Consider the following 18,321-nt stretch of genomic DNA (forward strand, 5'->3'; position numbering starts at 1 on the left):
TCTAGCGATCTCTGTCTTGAATATACTCAACGACTGAGCCTCCACAGCCCTCTGGGGTAGAGAATTCCAGAGATTCACCATCCTCCGAGTGAAGAAGTTTCTCCTCATCTCAGTCCTAAATGGCCGACCCCTTATTCTGAGACTGCAACCCCTGGTTCAAGACTCCTCAGCCAGGGGAAACATCCTCCCTGCATCTACCCTGTCAAGCCCGATATGAATGTTGTATGTTTCAATGAGATCACCTCTCATTCTTCCAAACTCAAGAGAATATAGTCTTCTCTCCTCAGAGGACAACCCCCCTCCCCACCATACCAGGAATCAGTCTGGTGAACCTTCGTTGCATGCCCTCAATGACAAGTATATCCTTCCTTAGGTAAGGAGACCATTTAGAAGATTATGGGGAAACCAAGCTTCCACTTAGTGGGGGACGGTCCAATTCGTGCTCAGTGGGGCGGCGGGGAAGGCCTAATTTGTCCTCGGGTTTGGAAGGGAGGTTTAATTTGTCCTTAGTGGGGATAGAGGCGGGGTGGGGGCGCATGAGCCTAGTTTGCCTTCAGTGAGTGAAAGGGAACTGGGATGAATTTCTGTTGCGAGGAGGTGGGTTGGTAGCCGGATTTCGGTTTAGTGATTTTTGTTCTCAGTAAGATAACAGGACTAAAGGTGGATAAATCCCCTGGACCTGATGACTTGCATCTTAGGGTCTTGAGAAGTAGTGGCAAGGATAGTGGATATTGGTTGTAATTTACTAAAATTCCCTGGATTCTGGGGAGGTTCCTGCAGATTGGAAAACTACAAATATAACACCCCTATTTAAAAAAGGAGGCAGACAAAAAGCAGGAAACTATAGGCCAGTTAGCCTAACATCTGTGGTTGGGAAAATGTTGGAGTCCATTATTAAAGAAGTAGTAGCAGGACATTTGGAAAAGCAAAATTCAGTCAGGCAGAGTCAGCATGGATTTATGAAGGGGAAGTCATGTTTGACAAATTTGCTGGAAGTTTTTGAGGATGTACAAACAGGGCGGATAAAGGGGAACCAGTGGATGTGGTGTATTTGAAATTCCAGAAGGCATTTGACAAGGTATCACATAAAAGGTTATTGCACAAGGTAAAAGTTCACAGGGTTGGGGGTAATATATTAGCATGGATAAAGGATTGGTTAACAAACAGAAAACAGAAAACAGAAAGCAGAGAGTCAGGATAAATGGTTCATTCCTGGGTTGGCAATCAGTAACTAGTCGGGTACCGCAGGGATCAGAGCTGGGACCCCAACTATCTACAATCTATATGAACTTGGATGAAGGGACCGAATGTAACGTAACCAAGTTTGCTGACGATACAAAGATGGGAGAAAAAGCAATGTGTGAGGACACAAAAAACCTGCAAAAGGACAGACAGGCTAAGTGAGTGAACAAAAATTTGCCAGATGGAGTATAATGTTGGAAAGGGTGAGGCTATGCACTTTGGCAGAAAAAAAATCAAAGAGCAAGTTATTATTTAAATGGAGAAAAATTGCAAAATGCTGCAGTACAGCGGGACCTAGGGGTCCTGGTGCATGAAACACAAAAGGTTAGTATGCAGCTACAGCAAGTGATCAGGAAGGCCAATGGAATCTTGGCCTTTATTGCAAAGGGGATGGAGTATAAAAGCAGGGAAGTCTTGTTGCAGTTATACAGTTTACTGGTGAGGGTATTGTTGATGTATTTGCTGAGGCATACGAAAGCACGGGCCTTACGCTAAACATCCGTAAGACAAAGGTCCTCCACTTGCCTGTCTTCGCCGCACAGCACTGCCCCCCCAGTCATCAAGATCCACGGCATGGTCCTGGACAACGTGGACCATTTCCCATACCTCGGGAGCCTCTTATCAACAAGAGCAGACATTGACGACGAGATTCAACACCACCTCAAGTGCGCCAGTGCAGCTTTCGAAAACTAGGCCCTCAAATCTGCCACCAAGCTCATGGTCTGCAGGGTATAGTAATACCCGCCCTCCCCTATGGCTCAGAGACATGGAGCATGTACAGTAGATTCAAGTCGTTGGAGAAATACCACCAATGATGCCTCCGCAAGATCCTACAAATCCCCTGGAAGGACAGACGCACCAACATTAGCACCCTCGACCAGACCAACATCCCCAGCATTGAAGCACTGACCATACTTGATCAGCTCCGCTGGGCAGGCCACATCGTTCGCATGCCAGACACGAGACTCCCAAAGCAAGCACTCTACTCAGAACTCCTTCACGGCAAATGAGCCAAAGGTGGGCAGAGGAAATGTTACAGGGACACCCTCAAAGCCTCCCTGAAAAAGTGCAATATCCCCACTGACACCTGGGAGTCCCTGGCCAAAGACCGTCCTCAGTGGAGGAAGTGCATCCGGGAGGGCGCTGAGCACCTCTAGTCTCATCTCCGAGAGCATGCAGAAATCAAGCGCAGGCAGCAGAAAGAGCGTGCGGCAAACCTGTCCCATCCATCCTTTCCCTCAACGACTATCTGTCCCACCTGTGACAGGGACTGTGGTTCTCGTATTGGACTGTTCAGCCACCTAAGGACTCATTTTAAGAGTGGAAGCAAGTCTTCCTCGATTCCGAGGGACTGTCTATGATGATGATGATGATGGCGAGGCCACACCTGGAATACTGCGTACAGTTTTGATTTCCATATTTAATAAAGGATATACTTGTTTTGGAGGCAGTTCAGAGAAGGTTCACTAGGTTGATTCCAGAGATGAGGGGGTTTACTTATGAGGAAAGGTTGAGCCTCTACTCGTGGAATTCAGAAGAATGAGAGGTGATCTTATCGAAACTTATAAGATTATGAGGGGGCTTGACAAGGTGGATGCAAAGAGAATGTTTCCAATGATAGGGGAGACTAGAACTAGGGGGCATAATCTTAGAATAAGGGGCCGCCCATTTAAAACTGAGATGAGGAGGAATTTCTTCTCTGAGGGCTGTAAATCTGTGGAATTCACTGCCTCAGAGAGCTATGAAAGCTGGGTCAATGAATAAATGTAAGACAGAGATAGACAAGTTTCTTAACCAATAAGAGAATAGGGGTTATGGGGATTGGGCAGGGAAGTGGATCTGAGTCCATGATCGGATCGGCCATGATCGCATTAAATGGCGGAGCTGGCTCAAGGGGCCATATGGCCTACTTTTGTTCCTATTTCTTATGTTCTGCATGGGTAAGTGTTCAGAGTACTACAATGTTTATGTGAGGTATTTCTGGCACCCTTGTTTTTTGCTTACTGTGGCAGGGGCACAAGGGCGTTGAGTTTACAGTTCGGGTGCGTACGTTTTCCACTCTGACAATTCCAATTTTTCTCACTTACTCCATTATACTAGTACAGGTGTTTATATGGCAATTTCTGCTCTCTTGGATTGGTGGCGGTCCAGAAGGCAGATCATACTTAACTGTTGGCCATCACGTTTAGACCCTACAAGTCGCTTTACACAATGTTGATTGGTTTTGATAGATCCTGGGATGCTGCATTCATGATGGCTTTTAACAAAGGAATAAATGAGGTTTACTGAGGTACAGTTTGGATCTATCACATAACGTTGGCTGCTGTGCCACTGTAATCAATTAGTCAGGTAACATTACCCAGTATAAAAAGTATATTTATAGCAATTATGAACTTTACTAATCTACTACAAATGTCAAAAATACTTCCAATGTCAAAAATAACAACGGTGTTTCTCCTGTGCCAACCCTCAACAAAGGAGGGGGGGAAAGAGGGGGAGGGCGCTACCAGCTCCCGCAAAATTGCACGGGAGTTAGCGGAGGCTCTAAACCGGCAGTGCCCCGCTGCAGTCAGTCCCACCCCCGGGAGGAAGTGGAGCGCCCCACATTGCGCTCCACTTCCTCTCGGGGGCAGTACCCCAATTTTGCAGCCGATGAGGGCCTGATGGACTGCATCCCAGAGTACTTAAGGAGGTGGCCTTGGAAATAGTGGATGCGTTGACAGTCATTTTCCAACATTCCATTGACTCTGGATCAGTTCCTATGGAGTGGAGGGTAGCCAATGTAACCCCACTTTTTAAAAAAGGAGGGAGAGAAAACAGGGAATTATAGACCGGTCAGCCTGACATCGGTAGTGGGTAAAATGATGGAATCAATTATTAAGGATGTCATAGCAGTGCATTTGGAAAGAGGTGACATGATAGGTCCAAGTCAGCATGGATTTGTGAAAGGGAAATCATGCTTGACAAATCTTCTGGAATTTTTTGAGGATGTTTCCAGTAGAGTGGATAAGGGAGAACCAGTTGATGTGGTATATTTGGACTTTCAGAAGGCGTTCGACAAGGTCCCACACAAGAGATTGATGTGCAAAGTTAGAGCACATGGGATTGGGGGTAGTGTACTGACATGGATTGAGAACTGGTTGTCAGACAGGAAGCAAAGAGTAGGAGTAAATGGGTACTTTTCAGAATGGCAGGCAGTGACTAGTGGGGTACCGCAAGGTTCTGTGCTGGGGCCCCAGCCGTTTACACTGTACATTAATGATTTAGATGAGGGGATTAAATGTAGTATCTCCAAATTTGCGGATGACACTAAGTTGGGTGGCAGTGTGAGCTGCGAGGAGGATGCTGTGAGGCTGCAGAGCGACTTGGATAGGTTAGGTGAGTGGGCAAATGCATGGCAGATGAAGTATAATGTGGATAAATGTGAGGTTATCCACTTTGGTGGTAAAAACAGAGAGACAGACTATTATCTGAATGGTGACAGATTAGGAAAAGGGGAGGTGCAAAGAGACCTGGGTGTCATGGTACATCAGTCATTGAAGGTTGGCATGCAGGTGCAGCAGGCGGTTAAGAAAGCAAATGGCATGTTGGCCTTCATAGCAAGGGGATTTGAGTACAGGGGCAGGGAGGTGTTGCTACAGTTGTACAGGGCATTGGTGAGGCCACACCTGGAGTATTGTGTACAGTTTTGGTCTCCTAACCTGAGGAAGGACATTCTTGCTATTGAGGGAGTGCAGCGAAGGTTCACCAGACTGATTCCCGGGATGGCGGGACTGACCTATCAAGAAAGACTGGATCAACTGGGCTTGTATTCACTGGAGTTCAGAAGAATGAGAGGGGACCTCATAGAAACATATAAAATTCTGACGGGGTTAGACAGGTTAGATGCAGGAAGAATGTTCCCAATGTTGGGGAAGTCCAGAACCAGGGGTCACAGTCTAAGGATAAGGGGTAAGCCATTTAGGACCGAGATGCGGAGGAACTTCTTCACCCAGAGAGTGGTGAACCTGTGGAATTCTCTACCACAGAAAGTTGTTGAGGCCAATTCACTAAATATATTCAAAAAGGAGTTAGATGAGGTCCTTACTGCTAGGGGGATCAAGGGGTATGGCGAGAAAGCAGGAATGGGGTACTGAAGTTGAATGTTCAGCCATGAACTCATTGAATGGCGGTGCAGGCTAGAAGGGCCGAATGGCCTACTCCTGCACCTATTTTCTATGTTTCTATGTTTCTGCATTAGGCACAGGAAGTCCCGCCTTGCCTTGGTTGCTGCCCTCAAATGGGGCATAACCGAATTTTGACTCCTCTATGTCATTCTATACAGTGCTGCCCAGGACACAGCTCCAGATTCTTTTCAGAATATCCCAGGCCAATGGGCATTAAAACTGTACTTCTTATAGCCAACATTAGGTTGTCAGACATTCACAGGATTTAAAACATGATTTTACCATGAAAATTGAGCTGCTAAATTAATACTTGCTGTAAACAGCCCCACACGATGTAACTGAATGCTTTACCCCACTGATCAGTTCAAATACTTTCAATGATCTGTGAGGTGGGCCTCCATCCAAAAACAATGACAGAAATGGGTCTATCATATGAAGGCGTTCCTGATCTAGTCCTGAGGTGTATACATCAGCCAGTTGGGTTATATATTCTCTACAGCCTGCAGAAAGAACTAGCATTAACAAATTTTAACCAAATGTGTGTTGTGACCAACAACAAAGAATATCATTGACAAAATGATGTCACACCTACCGTTGGAAAGCAAAGTAGAAGAAATGAGCAATAAGAACATAAGAAATAGGAGCAGGAGTAGGCCATACGGCCCCTCAAGCTTGCTCCGCCATTTAATACGATCATGGCTGATCCGATCATGGACTAGGGTCCACTTCCCTGCCCGCTCCCCATAACCCCTTATTGGTTAAGAAATTGTCTATCTCTGTCTTAAATGTATTCAATGTCCCAGCTTCCACAGTGGGCAACAATTAAAGTAATGCTAAAATAAGGTGGGGGGGGGGGGGGGGGGGGAAAGAGAGACTTCCTAAAGTGTAAAGCTACCGGTTGCACAATGGACTGAGATTATTAAAAACAAAATAAAGAAAGTTAAGAAACTGGACAGCAGAGATAAAATAGACAATTAGATTAGGATAGCAGGAAATATTAAAAGAAATATTACGCATATATTCACAGTAAGCAGATAAATGGTATTGCTGAAATGTCAGAAAGGCATGATGTCAAGTGACAGAAAATATGCTAAATTATTTTTTTCCTGTGTTCAGAGACGACAAGCAAGGAAGTTGAATTTCAAGGGTAACCAAGGAAGTACGAAAGAAGCTGAAATTTCAGACAAGGCGATCACTGATGGGCTGTGGAAGTAATGGGACACAAGGCACCAGGCCAAGTTGGACTTCATAAAAGTAGCCCATGAAACTGGTCATGTGCATGACATCATGGTGAATGAAGCATCAGCAATGGGAGTAGTACCTGATAGCTGGAAAGTAGCTGACAAAACACTAATCTTTAAAAAAAAAAGCATAGGGATGACCAAGGAAATCACAGACCAGTGAGTCTAACATCTTCTGTGGGCAATGTATTAGAAAGTATACTGAAGGAGAAGCTAATCAAACATCTAAATAAGTATGGTATGGTAAGGTAACCGGGAGTCAGTATGGAATTATTGGAGGGGGTCTTGCATAACAAATTTACTGGAACTCTTCGAGGAAAATTATGGAACTGTTGACAGTGGAAATTCTGTGGATGTGATATAGTCCTTAAGTTCCACTTCACCTCTCAGCACCAGTAGTCTCTACCACTATCAGACTGTCACTATGATCAGGACTTATAAAATAAATACTGTTCCCAGTTTATACAACTTGTAAACCATGTTGCATTATCTGTTAATCTTTTGATATTATTTTGGAATTTTCCTCAACCATTTTTTGGGGGAAAAAATAAGTATTCTGTTCATCGAACTGGTAGGTGCTCAGCAAGAAGCCAAGAGATTATGGGTTCAACTCCAGTGGTTTCTGCACTCTCGAGGTCAGTAAAAGGCTCACCATTAACATGGGAAGCCAACAGGAAGTCCACACATTGTACTTGCCAGGACATCGTGGGAAATTGACAAGTAGCACTCCCACAGCAAAGCCGTGGAAACAGAGTGAAGTGCTGCCCCCAGCAGTATGTTACTGTGCAAGAACAAAAACAACTGGGAAATCCTGAAAAGAATCAATTGTACCAAACAAATCTGAAAGAAGCCACTCCCAATGTTTGCAATAAACCTCTTATCTACTCCTATTCTAATTATTCATTATTTAGAATTCAATAAAAATTCTATACTGCCACCCATTCCAGTAATAAAACATCTTGGCGAGCAGTAATATAGGATTACATTGTGTGTCAAACACTGAAGCTACCTGATCATATCGACATCGAATCACAGTCTGGTCAAACAATAAAAAGAGAATATTTGTTCAGATAATTAAATACCTAAATGGTTTGGTATGAACAGGCAGCATTTCTATATTAATGCATATTGCCAATATATTTTCATTCAACTAATTAAATGTCTTTAAAAATTAGGAGGTTCTTAGGGATACATGATTTCTGTACTCTCATTTCAGAATTTGATTTTCTCCTTTTTTTCCCTCCCTTAAATCCCATTCCTGTTGAGGTGCTGGCAGGTGCCCAACATCCAATGGCCTATGAAACAGCCACTAGAAAGTTGTCAAGAGACTCAGAGCAAATTGTCTTCTCTTCGGAAACTTGCCGTGTATCATCCATATCTTGCATTTATATAGTGCTTTAACCTAGAAAAATGTCCCATGGTGCTTCAGAGGTATAAGTGAAAAGAAATGGACACTGAGCCGATGGACAGATTAGGAGGAGTGGCCAAAAGCTTGGACAAATAAATAGGTTTTAAAGGAGAGTAAAGGAAGGTGAAGAGACAAAGAGGTTTAGGGAGGGAATTCCAGAGCATGGGACCTAGGCGACTGAATACAAGATTACCAATGGTGGGCGATGTGCAAGAGGTTGGAGTCAAAAGAACAGGAGGGAAGGTAGGGGAGAAACAGGATGAGGTGGAAAAGGTTAGAGATCAGAAGGGACAAGGCAATGAAGGTATTTTAAATTGTAGGCATTGGGGAACTGAAAGCCAATGTAGGTCAGCAAAGGCAGGGGGAATTGGTGAGTAGAATTGGATACGGACAGAAGTTTTCAATGAGCTGAAGTATACAGGATCATGTGGAGCATGAGAAGCCAGCCAGAAGAGCATTGGAATGGTTGGGTTTGGAGGTGGCAAATGAATGGATGAGGGTTTCAGGGGCACACAGGCTGAAACAGGGACAAAGGTGGGCGATGTTATGAAGGTGGAAGTAGGCAGTCTTTGTGATGGAGGGGAAATTGTGTTGAAAGCTCAATTTAGGATCAAACATGATAAAGTACTGTACTGAAGTTGCAAACCATCTGGTTCAATTTGAGAGAGTGGTTGGGGAAGGAGATATAGTTGGTGGTGAGGACACAGAGTTGATGGTGGGAGCCGAAGGTAATGGCTTTGGTCTTCCTAATATTTACTCTGCCCGCTCCAGGAGCCCATTCAGCCAGGGCTAGGGGCTGCGTGTTGCAGGCTGGAAATCGGCACTCTGCCCGCTCCAGGAGTCCATTTGGCCTGGGCTAGGGGCTGCGTGCTTCGGGCCTCTCCCACACAGCCAGCACAGCAGCACACGCGCACAGAATCTGGGGGCCAGAAGCTACTGCGCACGCGCGCAGCTGCCGGCACTCTTTGGCCCAGGGCTGTAGCTCCGCCCCACTGCTGTTGTGCTGCGTCGCGCTGACTGCTGCACTCAGAGAATCGCAAGCTAAATTTTTGTCGCACTTTTCATTCCACAAAATAGGCAAGCCTCTTGGAGGTGCCCCGTTCTAGCGGATATCGGAAACTTGGGCCCATAGAGTTGTACAACAGAGAAGAGATGTTAGATGAGGTTAGTAAGGTTGACTGTGTCAAAGACTGCAAAGAGACTGAGAGATAACGCACCAAGAACACAGCCACAGAAAATCTGACTTGGGTTAAGGTCTTTTCAGTACTGTAGGAGGGGTGAAAATCTGACTGCAGTGATTCAAACAGGGAGTTGAAGGAGAGAGATGGGCATGGATCTGGGACTTTGGGGAGGAAAGAGAGGTTGGAAATAAGGCAATAGCTTTCTAAGGACAAAGGAGATGAGGATGTGTTTTTTTGAGGAGGAGGAAAGTGAGAATTGGCTTGGTGGGCAAGAAGGTGCGGTGAGCAGCAGAGGCAGCTGAACAGATGGTCTCTACTTTGGTGACAAAGGAATTCACGAGCTCCTCACACTTGTGGTTAGAAAGGAGATTGGAGGGGACAAAGATTTAAAGAGGCTGTTGGTAGTGGAGATTAGAATCAGAAGGTTATCTTTACTCTTCAGGATAATCCTAGAGTAGTGCCGATATTTGGAAGTGGTAGTGAAGGGGACGGCATCAAACAGGAAATGAGAGATGATTAGTAGGTGACTTTAATCTACATATAGACTGGCCAAACCAAATTAGTAATAATACTGTGGCAGATGAATTCCTGGAGTGTGCACGAGATGGTTTTTTGGACCAGTATGTTGAGGAGCCTACTAGGGAACAAGCTATCCTAGATTGGGTATTGTGTAATGAGAAGGGGTTAATTAACAGTCTTGTTGTGCAGGATCCTTTAGGGAAGAGTGACCATAACATGATTAAATTCTTTATTAAGATGGAAAGTGAAGTAGTCCAATCCGAAACAGGGGTCCTAAATCTAAACAAAGGAAACTACGAAGGTATGAGGAATGAATTAGCTATGATAGATTGGGAAGATTCATTAAAAGGCATGATGGTGGATAGGCAATGGCTAACATTTAAAGGAACTAATGCATATATTGCAACAGTTATACATTCCTTTCTGGTGTAAAAACACAAAAGGAAAAGTGGCCCAACCATGGCTAACAAAAGAAATTGAGAGTATTAAATCCAAAGAGGAGTTATACAAAGTTGCCAGAAAAAGTAGTAAGCCTGAGGATTGGAAGCAGTTTAGAATTCAGCAAAAAAGGAACAAGAGACTTATTAAGGGGGAAAAATAGAGTACGAGAGTAAACTTGCAAGGAACATAAAAAAAAGACTGCAAAAATTTCTACGTAAAAAGAAAAAGATGAAGACAAATGTAGGTCCTTTACAGACAGAAATGGGAGAATTTGTAATAGGGAACAAGGAAATGGCAGAACAATTGAATAAATATTTTAGTTCTGTCTTCATGGAAGAGGACACAAGTAACGTCCCAGAAATGCTAGGACACCAAGGGTCTAGTGAGCAAGAATGAAAGGAAATGATTATTAGTAAGAAAATAGTGCTGGAGAAACTAATGGGACTGAAGGCCGATAAATCCCCAGGGCCTGATGATCTGCATCCCAGAGTACTAAAAGAGGTAGCCATTGAAATAGTAGATGCATTGGTTGCCATCTGCCAAAATTCTGTAGAATATGGAACAATTCCTGCAGATTGGAAGGTGACAAATGTAATCCCACTATTTAAAAAAGGAGGGAGAGAAAACAGGGAACTACAGGCCGGTTAGCCTATCAATAGTAGGGAAAATGCTAGAGTCTATTATAAAGGATGTGATAACGGCACACTTAGATAATATCAACGGGATTAAACAAAGTCAACATGGATTTATGAAAGGAAAATCATGTTTGACAAAGTTACTGGAGTTTTTTTGAGGATGTAACAGATAGAATAGATAAGGGAGAACCAGTGGATGTAGTGTATTTGGATTTTCAGAAGGCCTTTGATAAAGTCCCACATAAAAGGTTAGTGTGCAAAATTGAAGCACATTGGATTTAGAGTAATGTATTGGCATGGAGTGAAAATTGGTTAACTGACAGGAAACAGAGAGTAGGAATAAATGGGTCTTTTTCGGGTTGGCGGGCAGTGACTAGTGGGGTACCACAGGGATCAGTGCTTGGGCCCCAGCTATTCACAATATATATAATGATTTGGATGAGGGAATCAAATGTAATATTTCGAAGTTTGCTGATGACACAAAACTAGGTGGGATTGAGAGTTGAGAGGAGGATGCAAAGACGATAGGTTGAGTGAGTGAGCAACACATGGCAGATGTAGTATAACGTGGATAAATGTGGCTATCCACTTTGGTAGGAAAAACATAAGGACAAAGTATTATTTAAATAGTGATGGCTTGGGAAGTGTCGATGTAGAGAGGAACCTGGGTGTCTTTGTACACCAGTCATTGAAAGCAAACATGCAGGTGCAGCAAGCAGTTAGGAAGGCAAATAGTATGTTGGCCTTCATTGCAAGAGGATTTGAGCACAGAAGCAAGGATGTCTTACTACAGTTATACAGGGCCTTGGTGAGACCGCACTTGGGAGTATTGTGTGCAGTTTTGGTCTCCTTACCAAAGAAAGGATATACTTGCCATATAGAGGGAGTGCAGCGAAGGTTCACCAGACTGATTCCTGGGATGGCAGGACTGTCGTACGAGGAGATATTGGGTCAACTAGACCTGTATTCACTAGAGTTTAGAAAAATGAGAGGGGATCTCATTGAAACGTATAAAATTCTGTCTGGTTTGGATAGACTGAATGTGGGGAGGATGTTTCCCTTGGCTGGGAAGTCAAGAACAAGGGGGTCACAGTCTCAGGATACGGGGTAGGAAATTTAGGACCAAGATGAGGAGAAATTTTTTCACTCAGATGATGGCGAACCTGTGGAATTCTCTACCACAGAAGGCTGTGGAGGCCAAGTCACTGATTATATTTAAGAGGGAGATAGATAGATTTCTAGAAACAAAAGACATCAAGGGGTATGGGGAAAAAACAGAAATATGGTGTTGAGATAGAGGATCAGCCATGATCATATTGAATGGTGGTGCAGACTTGAAGGGCCGAATGGCCTACTACTGCTCCTATTTTCTATGAGAGTGAGGCCCAGTAGAGTAGGATGTGGTCCCGCCAGATCTAGCGATAGATAGGTAAGCCAACTGTGCACCAGATACACTTTAATTTACACCTCTTGGACTGCAGGGAACAGAGATGGGTGTCGTACCAATGAATCAGCTGGGATGGGAGACAGTGAAGGCTTTGCTGGGGACAAAGGCATCAAAAATAGAGGCAAGGGAGTAGTTGAGCAAATCAGCAACTGCTCAGGTATCACGATGAATGGAGAGACAAAAGCTAGGCAGTTGTAAGCAACTTGGAGGAATTTTTCCCCAGGGACAGGCGCAGAAGGAAGTGGAGTAGCAAGCAGGTAGAGGGATGAGAGTGGTGATGTATATACGAAAGTGTCGAAGATGGCCTGGTCAATTAGAGACTATAGGAGTAAAGAGGCCACAGGAGATGCTGATGTCAATGGGAGTGTCATGAGCACAGGTACAAAATTTGTTCTTTCCATCAAGATGCAACAAGCAAGACTGGGAACTATGAGCAGAAATTAGGAGAACAAATTATTGTATCATAACACTGTGGCATATTACGTCAAATAACGTAATTAAGCCTTGTTGAACTTTCCCGATCGCCAAGCAGTGTCATCTCAGTCCTTTTCTTAGCTCTTCAACATCTTACATTTCTATAGCACGACTGATGTACAGAATGACTCATAGAATCATAGAAATTTACAGCAGAGAAGGAGCCATTTTGCCCCATCGTGTCCATGCTGGCCAACAAAGAGCTATCCAGCCTAATCCCACTTTCCAGCTCTTGGTCTGTAGCCTTGTAGGTTATGGCACTTCAAGTGCATATCCAAGTACTTTTTGAATGCAATGAGGGTTTCTTTCTCTGCCGTCCTTTTGGGCAGCGAGTTCGATGCCCACCGCCCTCTGGGTGAAAAAACTTCTCTTCAAATCCCCTCTAAACCTCCTATCATTTACTTTAAATCTATGCTCCCTGGTTATTAACTCCTCTGCTAGGGGAAATAGATACTTCCTATCTACTCTATCTGCACCCCTAAAAATTTTATACACCTCAATTAGGTCTCCCCTTAGCCTCCTCTGTTCCAAAGAAAACAACCCCTGCCTATCCAATCTTTCCTCATAGCTAAAATTCTCCAGTCCAGGCAACATCCTCATAAATCTCCTCTGTACCCTCTCTAGTACAATCGCATATTTTTTGTAATGTGGTGACTAGAACTATACGCAGCACTCTAGCTGTGGCCTAACTAGGGTGTTATATAGTTCAAGCATAACCTCCCTGCTCTTACATTCTATGCCGCGGCTAATAAAGGCAAGTATCCCGTATGCCTTCTTAACCACTTTATCCACCTGCCCTGCTACCTTCAGGGATCGGTGGACGTGCACTCCAAGGTCCCTCTGTTCCTCTACACTTCAGTGTCCTACCATTTATTGTGTATTCCCTTGCCTTGTTAGCCCTCCCCAAATTCATTACCTCACACTTCTCCGGATTGAATTCCATTTGCCATTGTTCTGCCCACCTGACCAGTCCATTGATAATTTTCTGCAGACTACAGCTTTCTTCTTCATTATCAACCACATGGCCAATTTTTGTATCATCTGCAAATTTCTTAATCATACCCCCTACATTCAAGTCCAAATAATTGATATCTACCACAAAAAGCAAGGGACCTAGTACTGAGCCCTGGGGAACCCCATTGGAAACAGCCTTCCAGTCACAAAAACACCCATCAACCCTTTGACTCAGAACACATTCTTTGCCAAAACGCTTACTATTAAGTGTATCCGTCTACTGCTATTCGAAGTGTTTCCTAAGCACCTGATGTACTGCGGAGCAAAATGTTTGAATCTTCAATTCACTGCACAATGTACTGATTTCAACAATTTCAAGTCAATTTAGCACTTTCTCCACACCCATTGGGAACTGGGGAGATGGAGGGTCATGCAGGATCACAGTCTCACACCTACTAGTGGCTAATTTCAGAGCATTAAGCCACTTGCCAACGGAAAGGTGTGTCATCGGGAACAAAAAGGATAAGGACAGGGAGGAAAAGGTACTTAAAAAGGAACAAAACTTCAAGAAACAGAAATTCTTAGCAGCAGCATTATCCTCGCATAAGTATGTATTTTCCTCCACTTGATGATTCTAGCATTAACAACAGCAACTTGTAGTGCCATTAACACAGCAAAAAGCCCATTGGTACTTCACAGAAACAAAGACAGCAAACAGAAGACGAAGATGATGACTGGAAAGCATAGTCAAAGAGGTCGATTTTGAATAGATTTTTTCTACTCATGTCTGGTTTTTTTGCTTTAATTAAGAAAAGTATATTCCACAATTCCAAAAGAATTAAATTCTAACAAGAAATCACTGTAGGTAAACTCGTGTTGCTCAGTACTAAATAGTGGCAGGAATAGGTTTCCCTAATTACTAGCTTGTTTTCTGCAGGCATCATACATTCCTCCACAAGTTCCTTACTTCATTCAGAAGTGTCAGGACAGGGTGCTAAGTGGAGTTGGATACTGCCCACAGGGAGGAATAAAAAATAAATAAAAGTAGTCAGTGGACAAGTCATATGTAAATATTCTCACTGCTCCTCACAGATAATGTCAGAGCAAGACTGAAATTGCTGGATCAGGTTACCAATCAATCTTCTTCAGAACAGAATAGCTATGGGACAAGTGTTTGAGAAGTGTAAAATTTGGATATTAGTTGGTCATTCATTGATTTCTACTCCCAATACTAGCTTGCCTACAGTAATTTCTCATTGGAGTTTAATTCTTTTGAAATGAAATATACTTTTCTTTATTAATTGAAGCAAAAAAAAAGACGCGAGTAGAAAAAATCTATTCAAAATCGACCTCTTTGACTATGCTTTCCAGTACACAAATACAACCACTGCACAAATATCAAATTGTACTCCATTTAGTGATGCAAACATCTATACAAACATACGCTTCTCTTAAATTCTTACCTGTGTAGCCTGCTGTCCAACCCCACGAAGACACCATAGCCAGCAGCCATTTGAACATGATTCCTTCAATGTGCCAGAACAGTTTACTATCAAGGAATTTCAATGGCTGAAGGACTATGAAATACAAAACATAGGATGGAATTGCAACCAGGTTGTTGATGACCATAAAAACAAATCGGATTGTCCCTTTCACCAATATCCAGCTGTCACGCTGTATTTCTTTTCTGTTCACTGCCATGCCTCTACTGCCTCTGCCTGGTCCTATAGAAACAATAAAATATGTTTGTACATAATGCAAAGAATCAACACAAAATGTGTTCTACAGTAAACACTTAAAAGGGGATAGAGTTATTTATTGTGGTCACTTTAATTGGTATTGAAGTTCTAAATGAACATCTGAGATAACCTTACAGATCATAGTGCAAAACTACTGGTGACAACACCCAAGGAACCCCTAAGAGTATTGATATCCATCATATGTAAAAGCTGGTCACATAAATGACACATTGTGCAATTGGTCTAAAAACAATTGTTTAACCTTGCAATGCTGAACATTATAAAATAGAATTCTGCAGTTGCAATGCTTGAAATGAATGCTGAGAAATATCTAGGGAGCATAACAGTTACTGCCCATAGGCAGTGGCTGCCAAGGTCACTATGTACAATAAAAACAGGTCCACATCACAACTAAAAAATATGTACAAAACTGACTCAAACATAAGTTGGATACCTTTATCACAAAAACCTGAGAGAAAGTGTGGTACTGTATATGCACAATATTCAACCATGCTTAGACTGTGATTACATTCCATTACTGCGGTGGGATATGAAGCTAGCAACTCTGGAGTTATATTGCTGGCTGTGAATTACACTGGGAATACAGCAAAAGTGCTCATATTTTGAGCACAGACAGGACAAACATTGCACTGGACTGGAATTATCCACTCAGTGGCATACCCGAAAGGGTGCGAAAGCCTTCTCTCAAGAGTCTCACACCCTGCATACTGGAGCCAGGCTGGGATCTGACAGCAGAGTTTTGTCACTTTTGCTTCACAACAATTATTCTACATTATCTGCAGCTAATTTGCAAAAGCAGCATCCTGCATTTGGGAACACAACACAATAAACATGCATAAACCACCGAGTTGCATTCATTGAGTTACTACTATGTTAGTCTGGAAGGCTAAAGTTACTGGAGAACTGCAACCATAAAATCCATTTTTATTTTTGGAAGCTTTGCTAGGACCAATTCAGAATTCATCTGCAAAAGTACAAACAATATCTCTTCTAACTGAACCCTTCTTCCCCAAATTAAATATGAAACATGGAATATTAATCTCCTCCATGCATCATAATTTCATTCTTTTGAAAATAGTAATGTTATATCATTGTATACAGCCCTACGTCAAATAAATGGGGGAAAATAGGATTTAGAGTAAGATACATTAAATAACAAATAAATGAACAATTAACAGATGCACATTGACAATAACGAGACTTGAGCTGTGAAGGTCAATTAGAAGAAAAATTAACCTCAACATATATTTAACAGAAAAAGTTCCAAATGTTAACTTCTGAAAACTTCGACTGTGAAAGGCAGGCACTTTACAACGCACGCACCCGTGGAGTAGACACTAGAGTAGTGCACGCCCCAGTTGCGTCACTACTTTGTATTTCTATTTCCTTTAATCGGTTTAACAAAAAGAAAAATAGATCTTTGGATTACAAAAGACAAAACCAAAAGATAGCCCCGGATTAAATTTACAATTCCAGGCTAAATGCAGATTATTCAAATTTGGGAATCCTGGGCAATTACACGCGCAAGGGTGCATTTTATCCCTCGAACCAGTCTCGTCCTTGCACTTCGTGTACTTTTGTCACGACTGCCAAAAAAGCAGGCGACTTACTTTCTCTATCGCTTGGATAATGTCTGATAGATTTGCCCCTGACTTCCACGGCCACGTTTTTGTAAATGCAGAGTTAAAACTAGAATATCTGAATCCTCATTCACACAGATGTATTAAAACACAGCCTTACCTGTGGTTGTTTGTGACCCAGTATCTATAAATGGAAAGAAGACCGAGATGCAGTGAACAGCGAGGGGAGCTGGACGGTTACTATAGTGGCAGCGGAGAGGTCATGGACTGATCGCCTGGGCACTTACTCACACATATAACGGGGATGAGCATCAGCTGCCTGAAGCCACTGGGCCAAGAAGAAGCTGGTTTCCTTACTGATCTCCTGACAAGAATAAGACAGGAAAAGAATACAAATAAACCAATCGGTGATTATCCCGTTCACAATACCACCCCACCTGACAAGTGCTAGCTAGCCCTTCCCTTAGTGCCATGCCCATTTTAGAAGGAAAAAAAACACTTCAGACCTGCGATAGTCACTTTGAAACCGATCAACTACAACGCTCTCTCCTTCCCCCTCCTATACATACACATATATATATTTATTTATAAAAATACAAATAATCTCGCGATGGTAATCCAATGTAAACGGCTTAGTTCATTCTCAATGCGAATAAATGGACAAGCAAGGACCCTTTTTTGGGAAAATGACCCGGTTGCTTTACTGTCTGGAGGTTTCCGCCTTCCCCCCTCCTCCCTAAAACCAAAGCCCCTTCCCCTCCACAGTGCGAGCGGGAGCAGCCCAGCGGAACAATTGCCACACATACTGTGGCTCTCACATGGCTCGCAGAGTCTGGGCGCTGCAGCGGGCTGGGCGCTCCACAAGCCCGAACCCTAACAGCTCTCAATCTCACAACGTTCGCCCTGTGTCTCCCACTACAATCTCCGGCCTGCACGTAACCAGCCAAGCCCGCACAACACACACGCACTACGCGCGACGTCAGACGCGCTCCGGAACAAAGGAAAAGAACGCGCGAGGAAGGAGGGGTAGACGATTGCGCGCGCGTGTATTTTTCACATACACACGACGCTCGGTCTACAGCAGCGCCCCCTTGCCTTTGCTTGGTGGCGAACTACAACTTTGGGGCTCCCGCTGGCAGCAACAACTTGCATTGATAAAGCTCCTTGAACGTAAGAACAGAATCCAAGCCCTTCCACTCGTAAATGACAAGCATGACTTAAAGACCATTGAGTCGGTTTGTACTGCTCATTTAAAAGAAAACAAGTTTTTATT

General features: G+C 43.3%; 2 protein-coding genes across 4 annotated transcripts in view; one reads left to right on the plus strand and one right to left on the minus strand.

The window, feature by feature from the left end:
• lpgat1 (lysophosphatidylglycerol acyltransferase 1) overlaps window positions 1-18,021 on the minus strand; it is a 151,485-nt gene extending 133,464 nt beyond the window's left edge. Inside the window, exons 1-3 of one of the 3 annotated variants that reach the window (XM_070889519.1) lie at window positions 17,867-18,021; window positions 17,209-17,412; window positions 15,172-15,432 (exon numbers count right to left, since the gene is read on the minus strand). In XM_070889519.1, coding sequence (XP_070745620.1) covers window positions 15,172-15,409 — 238 coding nt within the window. In that variant the 5' untranslated portion in view covers window positions 15,410-15,432; window positions 17,209-17,412; window positions 17,867-18,021. Of the gene's footprint in view, window positions 1-15,171; window positions 15,433-17,208; window positions 17,793-17,854 lie in introns of those variants that run through there. The other 2 variants (XM_070889518.1, XM_070889520.1) reach the window with 2 other exon arrangements.
• A 172-nt stretch (window positions 18,022-18,193) lies between these two features.
• nek2 (NIMA-related kinase 2) overlaps window positions 18,194-18,321 on the plus strand; it is a 125,220-nt gene continuing 125,092 nt past the window's right edge. The window contains exon 1 of the mRNA XM_070889517.1: window positions 18,194-18,218. The gene's annotated coding sequence lies outside the window, so the exon portion shown is untranslated. The remainder of the gene's footprint in view (window positions 18,219-18,321) is intronic.

This window comes from Pristiophorus japonicus, chromosome 9 (genome assembly GCF_044704955.1).
Source record: "Pristiophorus japonicus isolate sPriJap1 chromosome 9, sPriJap1.hap1, whole genome shotgun sequence".
Classification (NCBI taxonomy): domain Eukaryota; kingdom Metazoa; phylum Chordata; class Chondrichthyes; family Pristiophoridae; genus Pristiophorus; species Pristiophorus japonicus.